The 20,205-nt window shown below is 40.5% G+C and overlaps 1 protein-coding gene across 1 annotated transcript; it reads left to right on the top strand.

Moving 5' to 3' along the window:
- The first annotated feature begins 512 nt into the window (after positions 1-512).
- hprt1 (hypoxanthine phosphoribosyltransferase 1) lies at positions 513-18,634 on the top strand. Its single transcript, XM_024428831.2, has 9 exons — positions 513-700; positions 3,019-3,125; positions 13,437-13,620; positions 14,142-14,207; positions 14,897-14,914; positions 15,020-15,102; positions 15,332-15,378; positions 17,536-17,612; positions 17,700-18,634. Exons 1-9 carry the CDS (start codon positions 674-676, stop codon positions 17,745-17,747), a joined length of 657 nt encoding a protein of 218 aa, XP_024284599.1. The 5' UTR covers positions 513-673; the 3' UTR covers positions 17,748-18,634.
- The last annotated feature ends 1,571 nt before the right edge of the window (positions 18,635-20,205 follow it).

The following is a 20,205-nucleotide window of genomic DNA, read 5'->3' as shown; positions in this document are numbered from 1 at the left end:
ACAGATACCTGGATGTTGACCAGAGCAAGAAGGCCCTTCAGCACTACCCCGGTCAACAACGTCTTCTGGGTTCAACCGGATAGATGTCTAAATGGTAGTCTGTGTTTAGTTCAACCTTGATCCCTATCCAGGCTATATATCGTTTGAAGTAAGTTTATTGTTGGCAATAAAAACGGAATACAGTCCGCTGCACAGAAAAGCAGATTGAAAATGTATATATATTTTTTTAGCATTTCTATTTAAAACGGTACTGTTGATTTAGAACGGGCATGTTGATCAACAACATATTGATCAATTGGGTAGCTAGAATGCTACATTACAGGTGCATGGTTTGAAGAAACTGCTTGGTAATTGACGTTGCCATTTTCCATATTCATAATGATGGGAATATCATGCAGTGCCCCGCATTGCGTTTAGTCTACATGATTTCATGGCGATGACAGATTCTATCCAAAATGGGCGGTGCATCAGGATTTCCCCTCATTTGATTCGTTATTCAGTCCTACAACCAGCTCCGCACGTCCTGCAGAGGTTTTACGGAAGATCTACTGTACGTAGGTTGCTAGGTGGTCTGCTGTTAAAGAGGTGAAACTCATTTTAGGTGACAGAGACGAGCAAAAACAAGAATTTTGTCGGAGAAAAAGCGGGTCGTGGTCTAAACGACGATACGGACATGGCGTCAAGCAGCCCCTGTGTTGTGGTAAGTCTTGCAACGCTGATTCAAATGGGTGTTCGTTCATATTGTGAACTCAGCATGACTGCTATTTCGTGTCAAAGAGGAATGGGTCGTAACTACTTTTTTTGTTGTTGCGGAAATACGAGCAGTTCGCCCCTGTAAATGTACATTTTCCGAATTATTACGATGTCCTTTATGTGTTCCTTTTTAATGCTTCAAACTTGTCATCGCACGCTCACCTTAAATCACTCATGTTCATCTCAACAACAAAAATAGCTGTCTAGCTACATAACTAAGCGCGGCCTGGGGCATCGCACGCGTGCTAACACGCATGGCACATGTTATACTTACCATACCACTAATCTTGAGTCATACAGTAGGACGAATATACTGATACATATTCAATTGACCAATAATAGCACTAGTGTAGTTTTCTGTCAAATACGAACAAAATGCAAGTTATATAATCTAACTTCGAAACGAATATATATGCATGCCATATGGGGCGGGTTATTGCTTGTCTCTCCAACCAATACATTTTTTTTGGTTCAGTCCTGTCACCCAGAATAGTTTATTTTTGGAAAACCACAGCCTACAGGCTTTTGGGGATTACTGCTGTACTGCAACCAGCATGATGTCCTCATTTCACTGGTATGCATTTCACCATTATATTTCACAATATATTTACAGAAGTACAAGAAGATGTAAATTGCAGAAGAACACATTTAGCTTTTGTAGCCATTTCCAACAGAATAACACATTTGATTGCCTATGTCAGTATAGCATTTATTTTTGCTATCAAACTTGTTATCGATTGATGACACAGACAACATGCTGAATGCAGCAGATTTTGCAGACATGGCTTGGAGAGTCGATTAGTCTGTAGGAGAAACTGGAGAAACTACAGTGTTACATTCACCCCTAATGCTGATAAGTTGGCCCTTGTTTAAAAGAGATAGGTAAGAGAGGGCCACTGCGGGAAGGAATGCCTCACTCCATCTTTAGATAGGAATTATTGTATCATAACAACACACATTGCTTTCACAAGGTTACAAAGTACATTTCTCTACACTAGTACAAGCTTACATTCAGGTCAACTTATGATTCATAGCTTGGTTGTTATGTCGTCTTTTGAAGGGCTCTTTTTGGTTTAATAATGACTCGATTGCACATTTGTGACTATAGTGCTACATAGTACGATGTGATGTGCTGTTGGTGGATCTATAAGATAGTTTGAGGGAACTGTTCTTCCACCAGCTGAGCCCAGTACAGCAGCACCTGTAGTAGACAGCAGGTGGGAGGAAGACTGCTGTAGGATCTGTAGTCCCCAGACAACTGCCTAGTACCTGCATGGCTCATTATCAGTCCTTATTTCTCTGCACGTGAACTTCATCTGTTCTGAGCCAAATCACATGAGTACATAGGAATATATCAGTTGAGTTGGACTGGCATGGGAAGGAGAACACACAGTTGTCCCAGGTCAGAAAATGTGAGGACATGTCTCATAGGATTATCCACAGTCCATGTAGCTTCAGCCTACATGTAACTACATTGTTATAATAAGTAACCCTTTTATATGGTCTTACAGAGTGTGTAAATGTCAGCCAGGGGCCAGGGCAGGCAAGAGACCCGTGATCACACCCCAATCCCTGGGCACCTCTGGGCCTGGTCTGGTCGCCACTCTGCTGTCACATGACTCTGATGAAGCTCTCTGTGCATCCCAAATGGCCCCCTATTCCATATAAAAGTACTGCACTATATAGGAAATAAGGTGCCATTTGGGACACACATCCCGCTCTCTGGATTCAAGTGCAGGGCTGTTGACCCCTCAGTAGGAAATTAGATTTGAAAACATATGGGGTATATCGCTTCTAGAATTAGTATGGCATCTCTGAAAAGAGGCAGTGTTTATATAAATTGAGATACTTCTTCGCAGAGTAATCTTGTATTAGTTCAAAGTCGATGCCAGGGACAAACAGTGGAGTCTTTAATAGAAGCTGGGGGGGTGTGTTAGATGACTGCATGATTGGAGTGGACTGATTCCTCTTTCCTAGAATTGGGGCTGGCAATGTGCGTTTTGCTCTCACCTGCCTCGGTCAGTATCGAGTGGAGTATGCAGCTGCGGCAGCAAGTGTGGGTGTGATTTGCTCTGCCAGAAGTCAGTTGCACCAGTGATACCAGACAGAGGGGAGGGTGCATTGCATCACCTCTATTCCCACTGCCTCCCGTTTAGATAACACCCATGTGCTTTCTTTAACCCTTTCCCTGCTGCGTCATAGCAGTTCCACATCACAAGCATGGCATTGATCAGGTAGATTGTCAGCATGTGATCTGTGTTCCAGATCAGCGATGATGAGCAGGGATATGACCTGGACCTCTTCTGCATCCCAAAGCACTACGCTGATGACCTAGACCGGGTCTACATCCCACATGGACTCATCCTTGACAGGTGGGTTGTTACTAGCAGTGTGGTCTTAATAAATCCTCTACAGGATCGGTGGGTCCCCCGCGGGATGGTTGAGCTAATGTGATTAGCAAGAGGTTGTAAGTAACAAGAACATTTCCCAGGACGTAGACATATCTGATGTTGGCAGAAAGCTTAAATTCTTGTCAATCTAACTGCACTGTCCAATTTAAGGTAGCTATTACAGTGAAATAATGCCATGCTATTGTTTGAGGAGAGTGCACAGTTATAAACTTCAAAATGTATTTATAAACCAATTAGGTACATTTGGGCATTTTTGACACCACAACATTTTGAACATAAATGCAATGGTTTATTGGATCAATCTAAAACATTGCACATACACTGCTGCCACCTAGTGGCCAAAATCTAAATTGCACCTTTGGCTGGAATAATACATTATGGCCTTAATCTTGCATTTCAAAGATGATGGTTGTTAGGTTCTTATTTTTCAGAGTAAATAACCCACGGACACTAGAGAAGCATTAACTGAGTTTAATTCTATCCCAAAGGTTCCGTACAGCTGTAATCAGACCGCAAAACGTTTCTCACATCACAGTTATATACATCCCACTTAAGACACTCCCCTTTCTCTCCAATCCTTACATTTTTTGGCTCTACAGGAAGCTAATAAAGAGGGTAACAGGATTCCTAACATTTATTACTCTCTTAAGAGAATCTGTCCTCGCGTCCTGACCTCAACCCCTCTTTCATCTAATACACAGATGTCCATCTGTCTTTCCTCAGAGACATAAAACCCAGTCTCTTTCATTTCCTATCATTCATTTACTATCTCAATGATCAAAGTTTAGCCGATTCTAACAGTCCTTCCTCTTGAACAACAGCGTCCTAATGTTCACTCTACATAAACTTGGAAATTACTTAAATGGATAAACAATAATAAAACATGAATAGAAAAAAACGAACATGATTATAAAACATGAATTGAACAAACATTCACCACAAGGTGTACAAATTCAGAGACTTATGGCCTCCGAACTATGGTCACACAACAAAATGCCATTCCAGCTGAATCTGCCCCCCCCCACGGAGAGACATGACGATACTGTACGGAGTAGAGATCAACCGATTATGATTTTTCAACGCCGATACCGATTATTGGAGGGCCAAAAAAGCCGATACCGATTCAAAAAATTGTTAATAATGACAATTACAACAATACTGAATTAACACTTAATTGAATTTAACTTAATATAAAACATCAATAAAATCAATTTAGCCTCAAATAAATAATGAAACATGTTCAATTTGGTTTAAATAATGCAAAAACAAAGTGTTGGAGAAGAAAGTAATATGTGCCATGTAAAAATGTGTGCTATGTAAAAAAGCTAACGTTTAAGTTCCTTGCTCAGAACATGAGAACATATGAAAGTTGGTGGTTCCTTTTAACATGAGACTTCAATATTCCAAGGTAAGAGGTTTTAGGTTGTAGTTAATATAGTATTTATAGGACTATTTCTCTCTATACCATTTGTATTTCATATACCTTTGACTATTGGATGTTCTTATAGGCACTATAGTATTGCCAGTGTAACAGTATAGCTTCCGTCCCCCTCCTCGCCCCTACCTGGGCTCGAACCAGGAACACATCGACAACAGCCACACTCAAAGCATCGTTACCCATCGCTCCACAAAAGCTAAAAGCGAGTGACGTTTGAAACAGTATTAGCGCACACCCAGCTAACTAGCTAGCCATTCCACATTAGTTACACCAGCCATTAGGCTGATAGGCTTGAAGTCATAAACAGCGCTGCGCTTGCGAAGAGCTGCTGGCAAAACGCACGAATGTGCTGTTTGAATGAATGATTACGGGCCTGCTGCTGTTCAGTCAGACTGCTCTATCAAATCAGACTTAATTATAACATAATAACACACAGAAATACGAGCCTTTGGTCATTAATATGATCGAATCCGGAAACTATCATTTCGAAAAATAAAACGTTTATTATTTCAGTGAAATACGGAACCGTTCGGTATTTTATCTAATGGGTGGCATCCCTAAGTCTAAATATTCTTGTTACATTGCACAACCTTCAATGTATGTTATAATTACGTAAAATTCTGGCAAATTAGTTTGCAATGAGCCAGGCAGCCCAAACTGTTGCATATACCCTGACTCTGCGTGCAATGAATGCAAGAGAAATTACACAATTCCACCTGGGTAATATTGCCTGCTAAACTGGATTAGTAGTTATAACTCATGATTATGATTGATTGTTTTTTATAAGATACGTTTAATGCTAGCTAGCTATTTACCTTGGCTTCTACTGCATTCGCGTAACAGGCTGGCTACTCGTGGAGTGTAATGGTTAGAGCGTTGGACTAGTTAACTGTGCGTTTGCAAGATTGAAACCCCTGAGCTGACAAGGTGAAAATCTGTCGTTTTGCCCCTGAGCAAGGCAGTTAACCCACAGTTCCTAGACCGTCATTGAAAATAAGAATGTGTTCTTAACTGTCTTGCCCCTATAAATAAAAGGTATTTAAAAAAATGTTTTTTAAATTTTGAAATAATCTGAAATCGGCGCCCAAAAATACAGATTTCCGATTGTTATGAAAAACCTGAAATTGGTCCTAATTAATCGGCCATTCCGATTAATCGGTAGACCTCTAGTATGGAGTAGTGTCTCTCAAACCAATGCTGTTCCAACACCCCGCCTGGTGTCTCTTAATGTACATTCAATCTCCAGAATTCAGCCCGTGCCCTTGGTTATATCTCTGCTTCCACCTGAGGATATGCACACTGCAACACGTGGTTTATTTCCTGAGAACATACTTGATATTTGAATAACCGCATACCCTGTCCTCCCATCGGTCCCCCAGTTACCAGTAACCAATCCATGTGACATGAGTCGTCATAAACTGATATCCCAACACTGCTACTAAATTAACCATTGCTACTTCCAACATGGCCCATGACTATAGTCTCACAATACCCCTCATTTGCGCAGTAGTCCCATTCCATGCTATCAATATAGCATTCTACGCTTCTACTACAGTTCCTGTTACTGTCCCTATAGGGACTGCTGTGAGAATAGCTATTGCTCGGAATTTGTCTCCTGCTCTCCTATTGTCTTCGTGTTTTACTGATAGTTCTAGGACTGAACCTTTCAGATACCCCCTACCCGTTTCCCAGTTTATCCCTTGGTCTCTAGCCACCAACATCTCCACTGACCTCCTGTATTCTGCTACAGTTGGTACCTGCGGACAATACATCCCTGTGCTCAAGTTAGGTACACATCTCTCACCCCAAGGCCGATCTACCCCCCACCCGTTTGTAAACACCTTTGTATACGTGTAGACTCTGGGCCCCAACAGTTGATAAGTAGCCACCTTCTGACACTTACCTCCCAGTAGATTGGGACCGAACCATGGTATGTCAAATGTTTACTAGCTGTCAGAAATGGGGGCGTTGGAAGAGTATCTAACCGTACAAAAACTCTTGAGTCACATGTCTCTTAATCACACTCTGCAGGAGATGTGATGCTATTATCACAGCAAATGTTCCTTCTGGCGATGTGGCCTGTATACAGGGATCTGTAGCTAGTCCTTCTGGCGATGTGGCCTCCTGTATACAGGGATCTGTAGCTAGTCCTTCTGGCGATGTGGCCTCCTGTATACAGGGATCTGTAGCTAGTCCTTCTGGCGATGTGGCCTCCTGTATACAGGGATCTGTAGCTAGTCCTTCTGGCGACGTGGCCTCCTGTATACAGGGATCTGTAGCTAGTCCTTCTGGCGACGTGGCCTCCTGTATATAGGGATCTGTAGCTAGTCCTTCTGGCGATGTGGCCTCCTGTATACAGGGATCAGTTGCTATTCTTTTAAGTTGTATGCCTTCTGTGACAAACTCATTACTGAAAGTTGACAAAAGTGTCTGAAATGACAACACTAGCTCTGCTACTTTCACCATGATCTGTGTATGTGTAACATTTAATTAAATCCCCATATTGTGTACAGTTAGCTCTATCTCCTGTAACAATATTCAGTCTCTGGGAATGACACTCCTCTATCATTACATCTAACCCATAACACACAATACTCCTAATGCATTTTCTACAGTTATAAACCTACTAACACATTCTCACATCAGTTAGTCAATACACATCATTCCCTCCTCTGGAACGATGAACACCCTCATGTTCCACCAAACCTAAAAACATATTGACTTGAAAAGAAAAGAGAAACTAAGTACATGTTTAATAACTTAGCACCACTCATTGATGCGATGTAACATAAAAAACTCTTAATACAGGGTAACAAAAAAAAGTAAAAAAACATTAATGTTCGTCCCAAGCTATCATCCAGTCAGTCTCCCAAACAAACCACCTCCCCTCAAGATGACACATAGAGATACGTTTCTGGAGACTCTCGGCCACATAAGTGTTAGCAGCGCATCCACCCCTCATTGTGCTTTAGCAATTCTCTCGCTGTATCCCAATCACAACTAAAACATTTGATAAATTATCCAACCCGAATGTAGAATGGCTGACCTCAGTTATTAATTTGAGTCTAGGGCTCAAGTTCCAGTTTTCCAACTTAGCATCTTATTAGCATCTTATTTATAAACAACCTTTTATTGCCAGTCATAACTCTTCTCATTACAGCCCCCCCTTTTCCCTGTTTTCCTGTCATGGGTGGCCTGGTAAAGAAAGATCAGTATCTCAATGCATTTTCAGTTTAAATAGTTAGCAGTGCGTATACCCCCCCGTCCTTCACCCGGCACTTTTCATTCTAACGTGTCTTCTTCAGATATCGTTTACAGTTCATTTCCCCAACGGCACATGTAACTTTTGCCTGTCACATTTCATGGCCCTTGATAATGTCCTGATGTTAATATCCAAGTAGATACTTCTGTTTCTCCCACCTGAGCTTGTTCTCTCTCCACGCTCATTCCACAAGCTCTTTCAGCACCCCAGCCCTGGTCTCACTCCACAAGCTCTCTCAGCACCCCAGCCCTGGTCTCACTCCACAAGCTCTCTCAGCACCCCAGCCCTGGTCTCACTCCACAAGCTCTCTCAGCACCCCAGCCCTGGTTTTGGCTCGGACTCAGATAGGAGTGGTAAAAGTCACTGTCTCTCATACATAGCACGCCTTCGTCGCTCTTTCTTCAGCCGGTTAGGGAGGGTTTTGAGGTTCACACACACTGTCTATGGTCAAATTATTTCTACCATGCATTGAAACACGATCTGACCTCCATCTTCCATGATAACCTCAAAAAAGCACAGATCATAACAACAGTTAAGTTCATTACATTTCTGTCTCAAGAAACTAGACAAACATTGACTCTGACGAATTATGACATTAACCTTTTCTTGATAACATCTCTACGACAAATGTCAAAAAGCATAACATAATGTTACTGCTGAAAAAAACATGTTCTAAGTTACCAGATCATGAAGATGGTAATACATATCACAGTCTATTTGAAGTTACTGTCATCCCTTATTAACATATGTTCCTTTCTACATGCAGCCTGAACACAGTACCACTGTATAAGTACCCTAAAAACCAGGACCTCTTTCTACATGCAGCCTGAACACAGTACCACTGTATAAGTACCCTAAAAACCAGGACCTCTTTCTACATGCAGCTTGAACACAGTACCACTGTATAAGTACCCTAAAAACCAGGAGCCTGAACACAGTACCACTGTATAAGTACCCTAAAAACCAGGACCTCTTTCTACATGCAGCCTGAACACAGTACCACTGTATAAGTACCCTAAAAACCAGGACCTCTTTCTACATGCAGCCTGAACACAGTACCACTGTATAAGTACCCTAAAAACCAGGACCTCTTTCTACATGCAGCCTGAACACAGTACCACTGTATAAGTACCCTAAAAACCAGGACCTCTTTCTACATGCAGCCTGAACACAGTACCACTGTATAAGAACACAGTACCACTGTATACCCTAAAAACCAGGACCTCTTTCTACATGCAGCCTGAACACAGTACCACTGTATAAGTACCCTAAAAACCAGGACCTCTTTCTACATGCAGCCTGAACACAGTACCACTGTATAAGTACCCTAAAAACCAGGACCTCTTTCTATATGCAGACCTCTTTCTACATGCAGCCTGAACACAGTACCACTGTATAAGTACCCTAAAAACCAGGACCACTTTCTATATGCAGCCTGAACACAGTACCACTGTATAAGTACCCTAAAAACCAGGACCTCTTTCTATATGCAGCCTGAACACAGTACCACTGTATAAGTACCCTAAAAACCAGGACCTCTTTCTATATGCAGCCTGAACACAGTACCACTGTATAAGTACCCTAAAAACCAGGACCACTTTCTACATGCAGCCTGAACACAGTACCACTGTATAAGTACCCTAAAAACCAGGACCACTTTCTATATGCAGCCTGAACACAGTACCACTGTATAAGTACCCTAAAAACCAGGACCTCAGGGAACTGGTTGTTTACCCCTTTCAAAAACGTGATTAAAAAAACACATGTTAAATCGAAAATAAACAATTTAGAAATACAACTCTTTAACACCCTACAAAAGTAATAATAATCTCCTAAAGTAATGGTACAATTTGGATAGAGAATGGTTTTTCTCATGAATTTTATAATTAAACCCCCCTGTCTATTTAATTCCTAATGAAGTTGATCATTCTTCATTAGGAATTTTTTATATTCAGGGCTTTTGTCTCCATTAAAATGTTTTCTCTCCCTTTCTTTCCCTGTCCTTCGGAAACCATTTAAATACCTATTCCAAACATTTCATCCTCCTGCAAACTCATTTTAACTGAATTGAAAAGACTAAAGAGTGAGATAAATCCCACTACACGGCGATAGTATCTCTCCACCGAGTCTAATGATTCACGGGTCTCCTTTTCCTCGTGATTCTCCATATCCATCATACCATATCAAAAAATGTAAAGTTCATTTTAGGTTTGGTACCCCTATGCTACCTACGCGTGACCCTTCCACCTTTTCGTCCATTCTAGAATCCCATTCCAGAATAAGACGACATCAAACGTAAATGTATTTAAAAATAAAACCACATAGGATTTGTCTAAATCATTAGACATTCTAAGGCCTTCTGCATTTGCAATGAGTGTTTGGTCATATAATTTAAATGTGTTACCTTTAGAATCCATTCCCTTGGCATTTCGCCTAGAATCTTCAACCCAAAATAAGTTTTCTTGTGGCAAATTTAGCCAATGTCTCATCGTAAGGAATCCGCAATATATACATGTGGTTCCATAACACTTTCTCTCACCAAGGCAGCAGCCATTTCGTCTACTTTACGATTACCTGTGGCTATTTTATCTGTACGACTTGTATGAGCTTCACATTTCACCACTGCTAATTTACTGGTTAACTGACATTATTCTAATAATACATCTACCTCCAGACCATTATTATTGGTGTTCCTGTCGCTGCTAACATGCCCCGTGGTGACCACAATGTACCCAAATGATGAATTTCTCCAAATGCTTACCACACACAGTGCACTCCTTTACTCCATTCCCTTCTGTGTTCACGTAACTAGAGCCATCTGGATACTATACTTTTCCTGATTCCAATTCTGTCTCTTGCAAATCAGGCCTAGGTTTTGGAGTAATCTGATCTGGGTCACATGTAAGCGATTCACCCTCCCCAGGCAATGGCAACAACGCAGGATTCAAAGCACCAATCTTATGAAATTGTAGATTTTCCCCATTTAACGTTAACTCCCATCTTGTCCATCTTGCACTAGTAACATGTTGTGCTTTGTCATACATGCTTTATGACCCTGTTCCCGCTAAATTGCCTACCAATGTGGTGCGGTCTCGCATATGACTTTCTTCGTCTTTTGACGCTAATAACAAATCCTCCACATACTGTACCAACACAGAACATACAATTGACACCCTTTTAACGATTGTTTCAATGTAAAATGATACCACGTGGGACTATTTGTAAATCCCATCGGTACTCTACTAAAAGTTAGGTAAAACGTGATCTAATACGTCTTCCATCACATGGAAACTGTAATCTCTATGAACCACTTATTAATTGAACAGAAACTATAAGCCGCTAGGTGAAAGTTCCATTCTTGCTAACCTCAAAACGATTAGTTGTTGCTCTTTTGAAAAAGAGGCAAACTCTTGTATAGCTGCATTTCCTGCTAATGCACTATGTTCCAGTCTCACCTTACACTCATTCTTCCAATGCCCGATAGATGTGGGACTAAAACAGGGAGCTATCCCCTTACGCTTTGATGTTTTTTCACTACGTTTCTTAGTTTTATCCTGGTCATTGAAACCATAGATATTGATTTTCTCTATGGCCCTATTAACCCCTCGCACGTCTGCGAGGTGAGTGGAGTCATATTCCACTCTTAAAACATTGTCTTGAATTAAATCAACTACCCCCGCAATTACCGTTTTGATCACAGGGTTCACCCCTGTCATCAAAGCAGAAGCGCAAATTTGAACAATCCAGTCTCGTTCCCAGGCCTTCTGTAGTAAAGTACTGGTGTCACACTTTATGGGTTCAGCATTACGCATTTTCCGTTGATAGAATGCTGCATCAAAACGCTCATATATTGAGCTTTTGATTCTGGTTTCATGTCCTCGTGCCAATTCATAATTGCCTCCCTGAATTCTTTTATTTGATTTGAATTCTCCGTCAGCAGGAAAATGTGGTCCAATTTTTTATTTATTTTTTTGCTAAATTTTTCCCATATTCCAGCCGAATTGGTAGAATACAATTAGGCTCTCACCCGGTTATAGCTATGCAGGCAACCAACCGGCTGGTATTTACCCCCTAGGACTACCTTCCGGGACTCACCCTATATTAATAGTAATCACAGGTATTAATCCACTGGGATTTACTATTGACTTTATAGTACTAGCAGGAACCAACCTACTAGGGAGTTACCCCCCAGAACTTACCCTACAGGTACCAGCCTGTATGAGTTTACCTGCTGGGCCTTACCATTTACTATAAAGCTACGACCGGTTGTTACACACTGGACTTATATAATTAAACTCAGGCTCTCCAGGTCCATATCCCATAATTAGTTCAGCCAACGATTCTCATCTCCCCAACATGAGTGGAAACAGATCTAGGAACTAGCCTACCTTGTTTGTTGTGCCGGCTCCTGTTCCACTGATGTGGACTCTATGGTTTGACTACAAACCGTGGTGAACCCTGCTCGCAGCACCCTCTGTTAGGTTCTTATTTTACAGAGTAAATAACCCACGGACACTAGAGAAGCATTAACTGAGTTTAATTCTATCCCAAAGGTTCTGTACAGCTGTAATCAGACCGCAAAACGTTTCTCACATCACAGTTATATACATCCCACTTAAGACACTCCCCTTTCTCTCCAACCCTTAATTTATTTGGCTCTACAGGAAGCTAATAAAGAGGGTAACAGGATTCCTAACATTTATTACTCTCTTAAGAGAATCTGTCCTCACCTCATGACCTCAACCCCTCTTTCATCGAATACACAGATGTCCATCTGTCTTTCCTCAGAGACATAAAACCCAGTCTCTTTCATTTCCTATCATTCATTTACTATCTCAATGATCAAAGTTTAGCCGATTCCAACATGGTACAACAACAAAAAATATACGCTTGTTTTTTTCTTTGTATTATCTTTTACCAGATCAAATGTGTTATATTCTCCTACATTAATTTCACATTTACATAAACTTCAAAGTGTTTCCTTTCAAATGGTATCAAGAATATGCATATCCTTGCTTCAGGTCCAGATGTACAGGCCGTTAGATTTGGGTATGTCATTTTAGTCGAAATTGGAGGGGAAAGGGGCAGATCCATAGATGTTGCAATGAAAGAACATGTCAACTAAGCTTCAATTGCAATACATATTCAAGCTGGCCATTTTTTAATGTTAGTTATTTTACTACTATGTTAGTTGTTTTACTCATTCAGCCTATGTTACTTGTTTACACAAGGATTTAGATTTAGAGCCACAAACTTTTTTATAATCAAATGAATTAACTGATCACATTCACGTGAGGCTGGCAGTTCAGTTTAGTTGCGAAAGGGTTCTTCAGCTGTCCCCATAGGATAACTCATTTTGGTTCCAGGCAGAACTCTTCTAGGTTTCATGTAGAACCCTCTGTGTAAAGGGTTCTACCTGGAACCTAAAAGGGTTCTTCCACTGAGACAGTCGAAGAACCCTTATAGTTTCTAGATAGCACCTTTTTTTTCTAAGAGTGTAGCCCCTTATTCAAACAGACATAGGAAACAGGAACCAGTGCTGACTGACCACCCTCTCTCTCCCTGTCTACAGGACAGAGAGGCTAGCCAGGGAGATTATGAAGGACATGGGGGGGCACCATATTGTGGCCCTCTGTGTGCTCAAGGGGGGTTACAAGTTCTTTGCAGACCTGTTGGACTACATCAAGGCCCTAAACCGTAACAGCGACCGCTCCATTCCTATGACAGTGGACTTCATCCGCCTCAAGAGCTACTGCGTAAGGCTCACTCTTCGCTCTGTTCTTCAAATTTGTGTCCCAAATGGCACCATATTCCCTTTTAAGTGCACGCCCTGCAGGGGCCCTGGTCAAAAGTAGTCACAAGTAGTGCACTATAAAGGGAATAGGAGCCATTTGGAATGTAGTTCATGAGTTATTACTATTTTATTATAGATGTTAGAAGTATTTAGCGTTTATGTTATTGTTATTTAATTTATTTATTACAGGCATTGCCAAAAACGGCAAAATGGAAAGAACATAATGTTTTATTCAGTCCATTGGTTTCACAATTGCACCTAAGCTTTCATTTGACCTTTGAGCCAAATGTCAACATGCACTACCTTAATCTCTTGCACTACTACCCCACACACACACACATTCAGCTGTTTGATATAATACATTAAAAAGCAGCTCTTTGTTTATGGATTCTTACTGCTAGATACTAGAGATGTCAATAACAGCAGACCTGTCTGGACAAAGTCCCCTATCCCTGTTCACCTGTTTATTATATGTCTACACAGAATGACCAATCTACAGGTGAAATCAAAGTCATTGGAGGGGATGACCTGTCTACACTGACAGGGAAGGTAAAGAAACATTTTCAACTGACCTTTTCTATAGATCTGTCTGTCAAACATTGGATCATTCCTCAGTTTAGTTTAGCCTCCACTGTTTGCAGTCAGACAAATGTGTAACCTTCTTTAAAGCGAAAGTTCACCCATTTTTACATGTGGCCTTATTTTCACTCTTCCTCTGCTTGTAGTCGCTCCCCCAAATAGTTTTTCTTTTGGGGGGGGGGGGGTATTTTGTTTCTTTACGGAGAAAGTTGGTTGACACCTTTTGCTGAGTCATTAGTTGCCACAGACTACAATGCATTATGAAAATGGATCTAAACCATGTTAGAAATGCTCCAAAACAACTAATATTACATCAGAATCCCATGACTCAGCAAAATGTGTTTACCAATTTTCTCTTTAACGAAACAAAAATACAAACTTTGGAGGATCAACTTTAAGCATAGAAAGTGAAAAATAAGGCCACACGTAAAAAACATGTTTTTTTTGTGTTTTTTTTACTTTGACAAAAGTTTTGAAGGGGTTCTCATGCAGTCTAAAGTACAAGAAGGCATAACTATAATGGCTGCAGGGTTCAACAGGATTACATCCAAGGTCACATTTCTAAATGGGTTCTGGAGTAGCTTTTATATTTGATATAGGCAAACAGTTACACTCTGTCGTCTCTGCCTCTTATTTTTAAATGTTGTGTTTTTACACAGAATGTCCTGATTGTGGAGGTATGTTATGACTACTTCTTCCTCTTTGTTAAGTTTGAAACCTTTTTGCTATGTCAGCATTATAGACATTTGGCAGTGACACCCACTGTTTTGTCATATTTTTAGGACATTATTGACACAGGAAAGACCATGAAGACCTTGCTGCAACTTCTCAAACAGTACAACCCAAAAATGGTAAAAGTTGCAAGGTAAAGTAATCCCCAAGTCTCTATCTTACATTGCAGTGTTATAAAAAGTTAAATATTTGTCCATACATCTTTGATGTAAATGTAGAATCAAGCAAAGGCACCGTACAGTGCAACTTACTTCTGCTTACAGAGAAGTTATATGGAAACCTCCAACTGTCATGTTTTCCTTTGTATTTTAATTCTCTAACACCATCAGTCACATGACCAACTTCCTGGTTTGTGCTTTCAGTTTGTTGGTGAAGAGGACACCAAGGAGTGTTGGCTACATACCAGACTGTGAGTTCACTTCAACACTGCTAAATGGCTTCAGTGAATCATCTTAATCAATAGCCTGAGGCATTGTGCTGTCACACATACATTAACTATAATGAAGACCGATACAGGGCATCCAGAAAGTATTCAGACCCCTTTTTTCACATTTTGTTACTTTACGGCCTTGTTTTAAAAATGATTAAATAAAAACATTTCCTCAATCTACACACAATACCCCTTAATGACCAAGTCAAAACAGATTTTAGAAATGACCCTTTCCTATGAGACTAGAAATTGAGCTCAGGTGCACCCTGTTTCCATTGATCATCCTTGAGATGTTTCTACTACTTGATTGGAGTCCACCTGTGGTAAATTATATTGATTGGACATGATTTGGAAAGGTACACAGCTGTCTATATAGGGTCCCACAGTCGACGGTGCATGTCAGCAAAAACCAAGCCATGAGGTCGAAGGAATTGTCTGAAGAGCTCTGAGACAGGATTGTGTCTGGGCACAGATCTGATGAAGGGTACCAACATTTCTGTTGACCTTCTGCATTGAAGGTCCCCAAGAACACAGTGGCCTCCATCATTCTTAAATGGAAGAAGTTTGGAACCACCAAGACTCTTCTTAGAGCTGGCTGCCCGGCCAAACTGAACAATCGGGGGAGAAGCGCCTTGGTCAGGGAGGTGACCAAGAACCCGATGGTCACTCTGACAGAGCTCCTGAGTTCCTCTGTGGACATCAGAGAACCTTCCAGAAGGACAACCATCTCTGCAGCGCTTCACCAATCAAGCCTTTTTGGTCGAGGGGCCAGCCAAAGGAGTTTGCCAAAAGGCACCTAAAAGGCACCATGAGAAACAAAATTCTCTGGTCTGATGAAACCAAGATTGAACTATTTGGCCTGATTGCCAAACGTCACATCTGGAGGAAACCTGGCACCATCACTACGGTGAAGCATTAGTGTTGGCTGCATCATGCTGTGGGGATGTTTTTCAGTGGCAGGGACTGGAAGACTAGTCAGGATCGAGGGAAATATGAACAGAGCAAAGTACAGCGAGATCATTGATGAAAACCTGCAAAGGTGGCTCAGGACCTCAGACTGGGGCCGAAGATTTACAATTCAGCAGGACAACGACCCTAGGCACACAGCCAACACAACGCAGGGTGGGCTTCGGGACGGCAGGGTAGCCTAGTGGTTAGAGCGTTGGACTAGTAACCGGAAGGTTGAAAGTTCAAATCCTTGAGCTGACAAGGTACAAATCTGTCGTTCTGCCCCTGAACAGGCAGTTAACCCACTGTTCCTAGGCCGTCATTTAAAATAAGAATTTGTTCTTAGGCCTAGTTAAATAAAGGTTAAAAAAATAAATTAAAAAAGTCTCTGAATATCCTTGAGTGGCCAGCGAGAGACCAAACCCGATCGAACATCTCTGGACTGACCTTAAAATATCTGTGCAGCGACGCTCTCCATCCAACCTGACAGAGCTTTGGAGGATCTGCAGAGAAGAATGGGAGAAACTCCCCAAATACAGGTGTGCCAAGCTTGTAGCGTCATACCCAAGAAGACTCGAGGCTATAATCACTGCCAAAGGTGCTTCAACAAAGTACTGAGTAAATGTGATATTTCTGTTTATTTTTTAAAAATAAATTTGCTAAAATTACTAAAAACCTGTTTTTGCTTTGTCATTATGGTATTGTGTATAGATTTGAGGGTAAATCAATTTTAGAATAAGGCTGTAACATAAAATGTAGAAAAAGTCAAGGAGTTTGAATACTTTCCGAATGCACTGTATCTAACCATCTGATTAAATAGAGGTTCTAGGCCCATTTAAGGGAAATAGTCCAAGACATGTGTAAAAAAATTTTTTTAAAAACAAGCTAAGTTTATTAAAGGAATAAGTTTTAAGGTCAAACGACATACTAAGGGGGCAGAATGCACCCTTTCAGTTTGTTTTCCAACTCAGAGAAGTAGAACTACTTGGAAGCCTGTGCACTCAGACACCAAAATGGGACAGAAACAACATTGCGATTACTATACAACTCTATGCTCTTTACTGAAAAAGACTAAAGGGTGCTTTTTATACCTTTCACGTGTTCAACACTAATTAGGGTCCCCTGAGAAACATGGACGAAAACTATAGTTCCACCCTGTCACGCTTACTTCATTTGTTTATTTTTCAGTCATAGGATTTGAGGTTCCAGACAAATTTGTGGTGGGATATGCGCTAGACTACAACGAGTACTTCAGAGATTTAAATGTAAGTACTTTTTGAACAGATTTTCTCAGCTAGATAAACGATGTTGAGTAAAACTGTCTCATTGGTTCCTTTCTGTTTGTTTTCCAGCACATCTGTGTCATTAGTGAAACAGGGAAGGAAAAATACAAGGCCTGAAGAGGACAGCCCTTCCTCTAGTTGTCTATCATTCTTTTTTTATGTTGCTTTAATTTGATATATCTGATTTTATATATATTTTTGGTCAGGAAAATCAAATCAAGGGTGCAGCTCACTGGAAACTCTTGCTCACACACACATGTACATGTTCTGCTCAGGGTCCCTGAGGTGTACACACACACTTACATTGCCCCTCAGATTTGCAAAGCCCCTCTCTCAACCTCCACATGCTGTGCTGCACTCTAGAAACCACACACACTTTAAAGTGTCAAGATTGAATATTTCTGAGGTGTGACATTGCCTTGGACATATTGGTATGTGTGAGTCCATGTTCATGCTGTCATTGCTTTCAATAAATTGAACATTTGCTTGCCCTGTTAAAATGATCAATACCCAGAGTTTCTTTTTTTTGTAGATTAGTAATTTATTGAGAAATTCTGCTACGGTAGCAGGAAGTAGAACAAACATTTAGTCATCATATTGTCAAAATTACTTCAGATTTAAATTATTTTCCATTTCACAAAACTTGAATTTAGCTTGACATTGATTTGAAAGTTTGTATGTCACTTGAAGACCAAATTCCTTTACTTATACATAATAGATTCAGTGGTATGGACAAAGGAAGGAGCAGGTACCCTAATACATTACATATTATATTTTTTAACATGTTTGCATAGTTTTCCCCCCAAAATGGAAGTGTTCCATCATTAGTACAGTACTGTAATATAAACTGCGAGCTTTGAACATGGTTCAATATTATGATCATTTATGCATATCTGCTTTTATAAATATGTATTTTAAGCTTCCATCTACTGTATGACAATGATTCATGCAATCACGATGTTTTTCTCTTTACCCTCCCAACCATTAAACTCTGCTCCATCCCCTCAGATGACTCCTGATTTCCACCCCAAAAGGTTTGCTTGTGGTACCAAATAATTAAGTTAAATATAAATTATTTTATTTAACTAGGCAAGTCAGTTAAGAACAAATTCTTATTTACAATGACCTACACTGGCCAAACCCGGACGACACTGGGCAATTGTGCGCTGCCCTATAGGACTCCCAATCATAGCCAGTTGTGATACAGCCGTCACCGCTGTCATAGAGATGTTCTCCCCAACGTTGTTACTGGAAATCAACTGTCTTCTTCTGTGGAGTTGTGTCAGCAAAATCAAAACCTACAAGAGCAATATGTGCAGTGGTGGAAAAAGTCCCCAACTGTCATACGGGATTCAAGATTCCTTCACAGAAATGTGAAAGTTACCCAGTAAAATACTACTTGAGTTAAATTCTTAAAGTATTTGGTTTTAAATATACTTAACTATCAAAAGTAAAAGTATGAAACATTTCAAATTCCTTATATTAAGCAAATCCGAGAACAATTGTCTTGTTTTTTAAATTTACGCATAGCCAGTGGCACACTCACTTACAAATACATTATTTTCTTAATGTAGTGAAGTAAAAGTTGTCAAAAATATAAATAGTTATGTCGTTTCTTTGTGTATCTGTACTTAAGTAGTACTTTAAATAGTTTTTTACTTAAGTACATTACACCACTGAATGTCATCTAAACATGCTTTCACACTGGAAATGAAAATGTTCTTATAAATAGACAGTTCCACAATTTAATTTTAAGAAAACATGTAATAATGGGTAATAAGTATCATGGGTTAGTTAAAAAGGGTAACTAATCATGGGTTAGTTAAAATGTTGATCCAGTATTAAATAATGCAGTTGTTCATTATAGTGTGAAACACAAAGCAGGCTGTTGTAGTAGGCAGGCCTGACTACAGCAGAACAGTAACACTGGATACCGGAATAAGGCCAACTCCAGTATTTACGTGCTGCTACAGCCCAGCCAACAGTCTAGTCCTTTACTGCATTGGGGAGGTGTTGATCAAGTCTTCAATCATCAACATTGTGCTCTGTCCAGTACTGTAGTTCAAACAACTCAGCCAAGACACTATGCTCCAATACACTCAGAATAATAAATTATTCAGACTCTTAATGTAATTAATGCCACTTAACTGATGCTTTTATCCAAAGCGACTTACAGTAGAGCGTGCATATATTTTCTTATGGGTGGCCCCAGTGGGAATCAATATGAGCCAACCCTGACTGGGGGCCACTGAACCACTGACTTCATTGTGAGATGAGAGGATGGACAGTGTCACGGTGCTGTAGCAGCAGCTCTTCATGGTCTGCATCTTTACTATCACTACAAACCATGACGTGCTGCTACGACAGCTGCCTGAAATATGGGCTCACTGGTTTAAAGGTAACTTTAACAAGATGAAGTGTACATAGTAAAATGTGTTGCATTAAATAGGAAGTTGGTTGGGATACCATCGAGGATCAACTGTTATGCAAAAGATATGGAAAGGGATTAATGTGATCTCCAGCCAGCTATTTTCACAGGAGATGACTTAACGTAGGCCCTGCTAGGTCAAGAGTA

This window comes from Oncorhynchus tshawytscha, linkage group LG08 (genome assembly GCF_018296145.1).
Source record: "Oncorhynchus tshawytscha isolate Ot180627B linkage group LG08, Otsh_v2.0, whole genome shotgun sequence".
Classification (NCBI taxonomy): Eukaryota; Metazoa; Chordata; class Actinopteri; order Salmoniformes; family Salmonidae; genus Oncorhynchus; species Oncorhynchus tshawytscha.
Note: the sequence above shows the minus strand (reverse complement) of the source record. Positions and strands in the feature narration are given on the sequence as shown.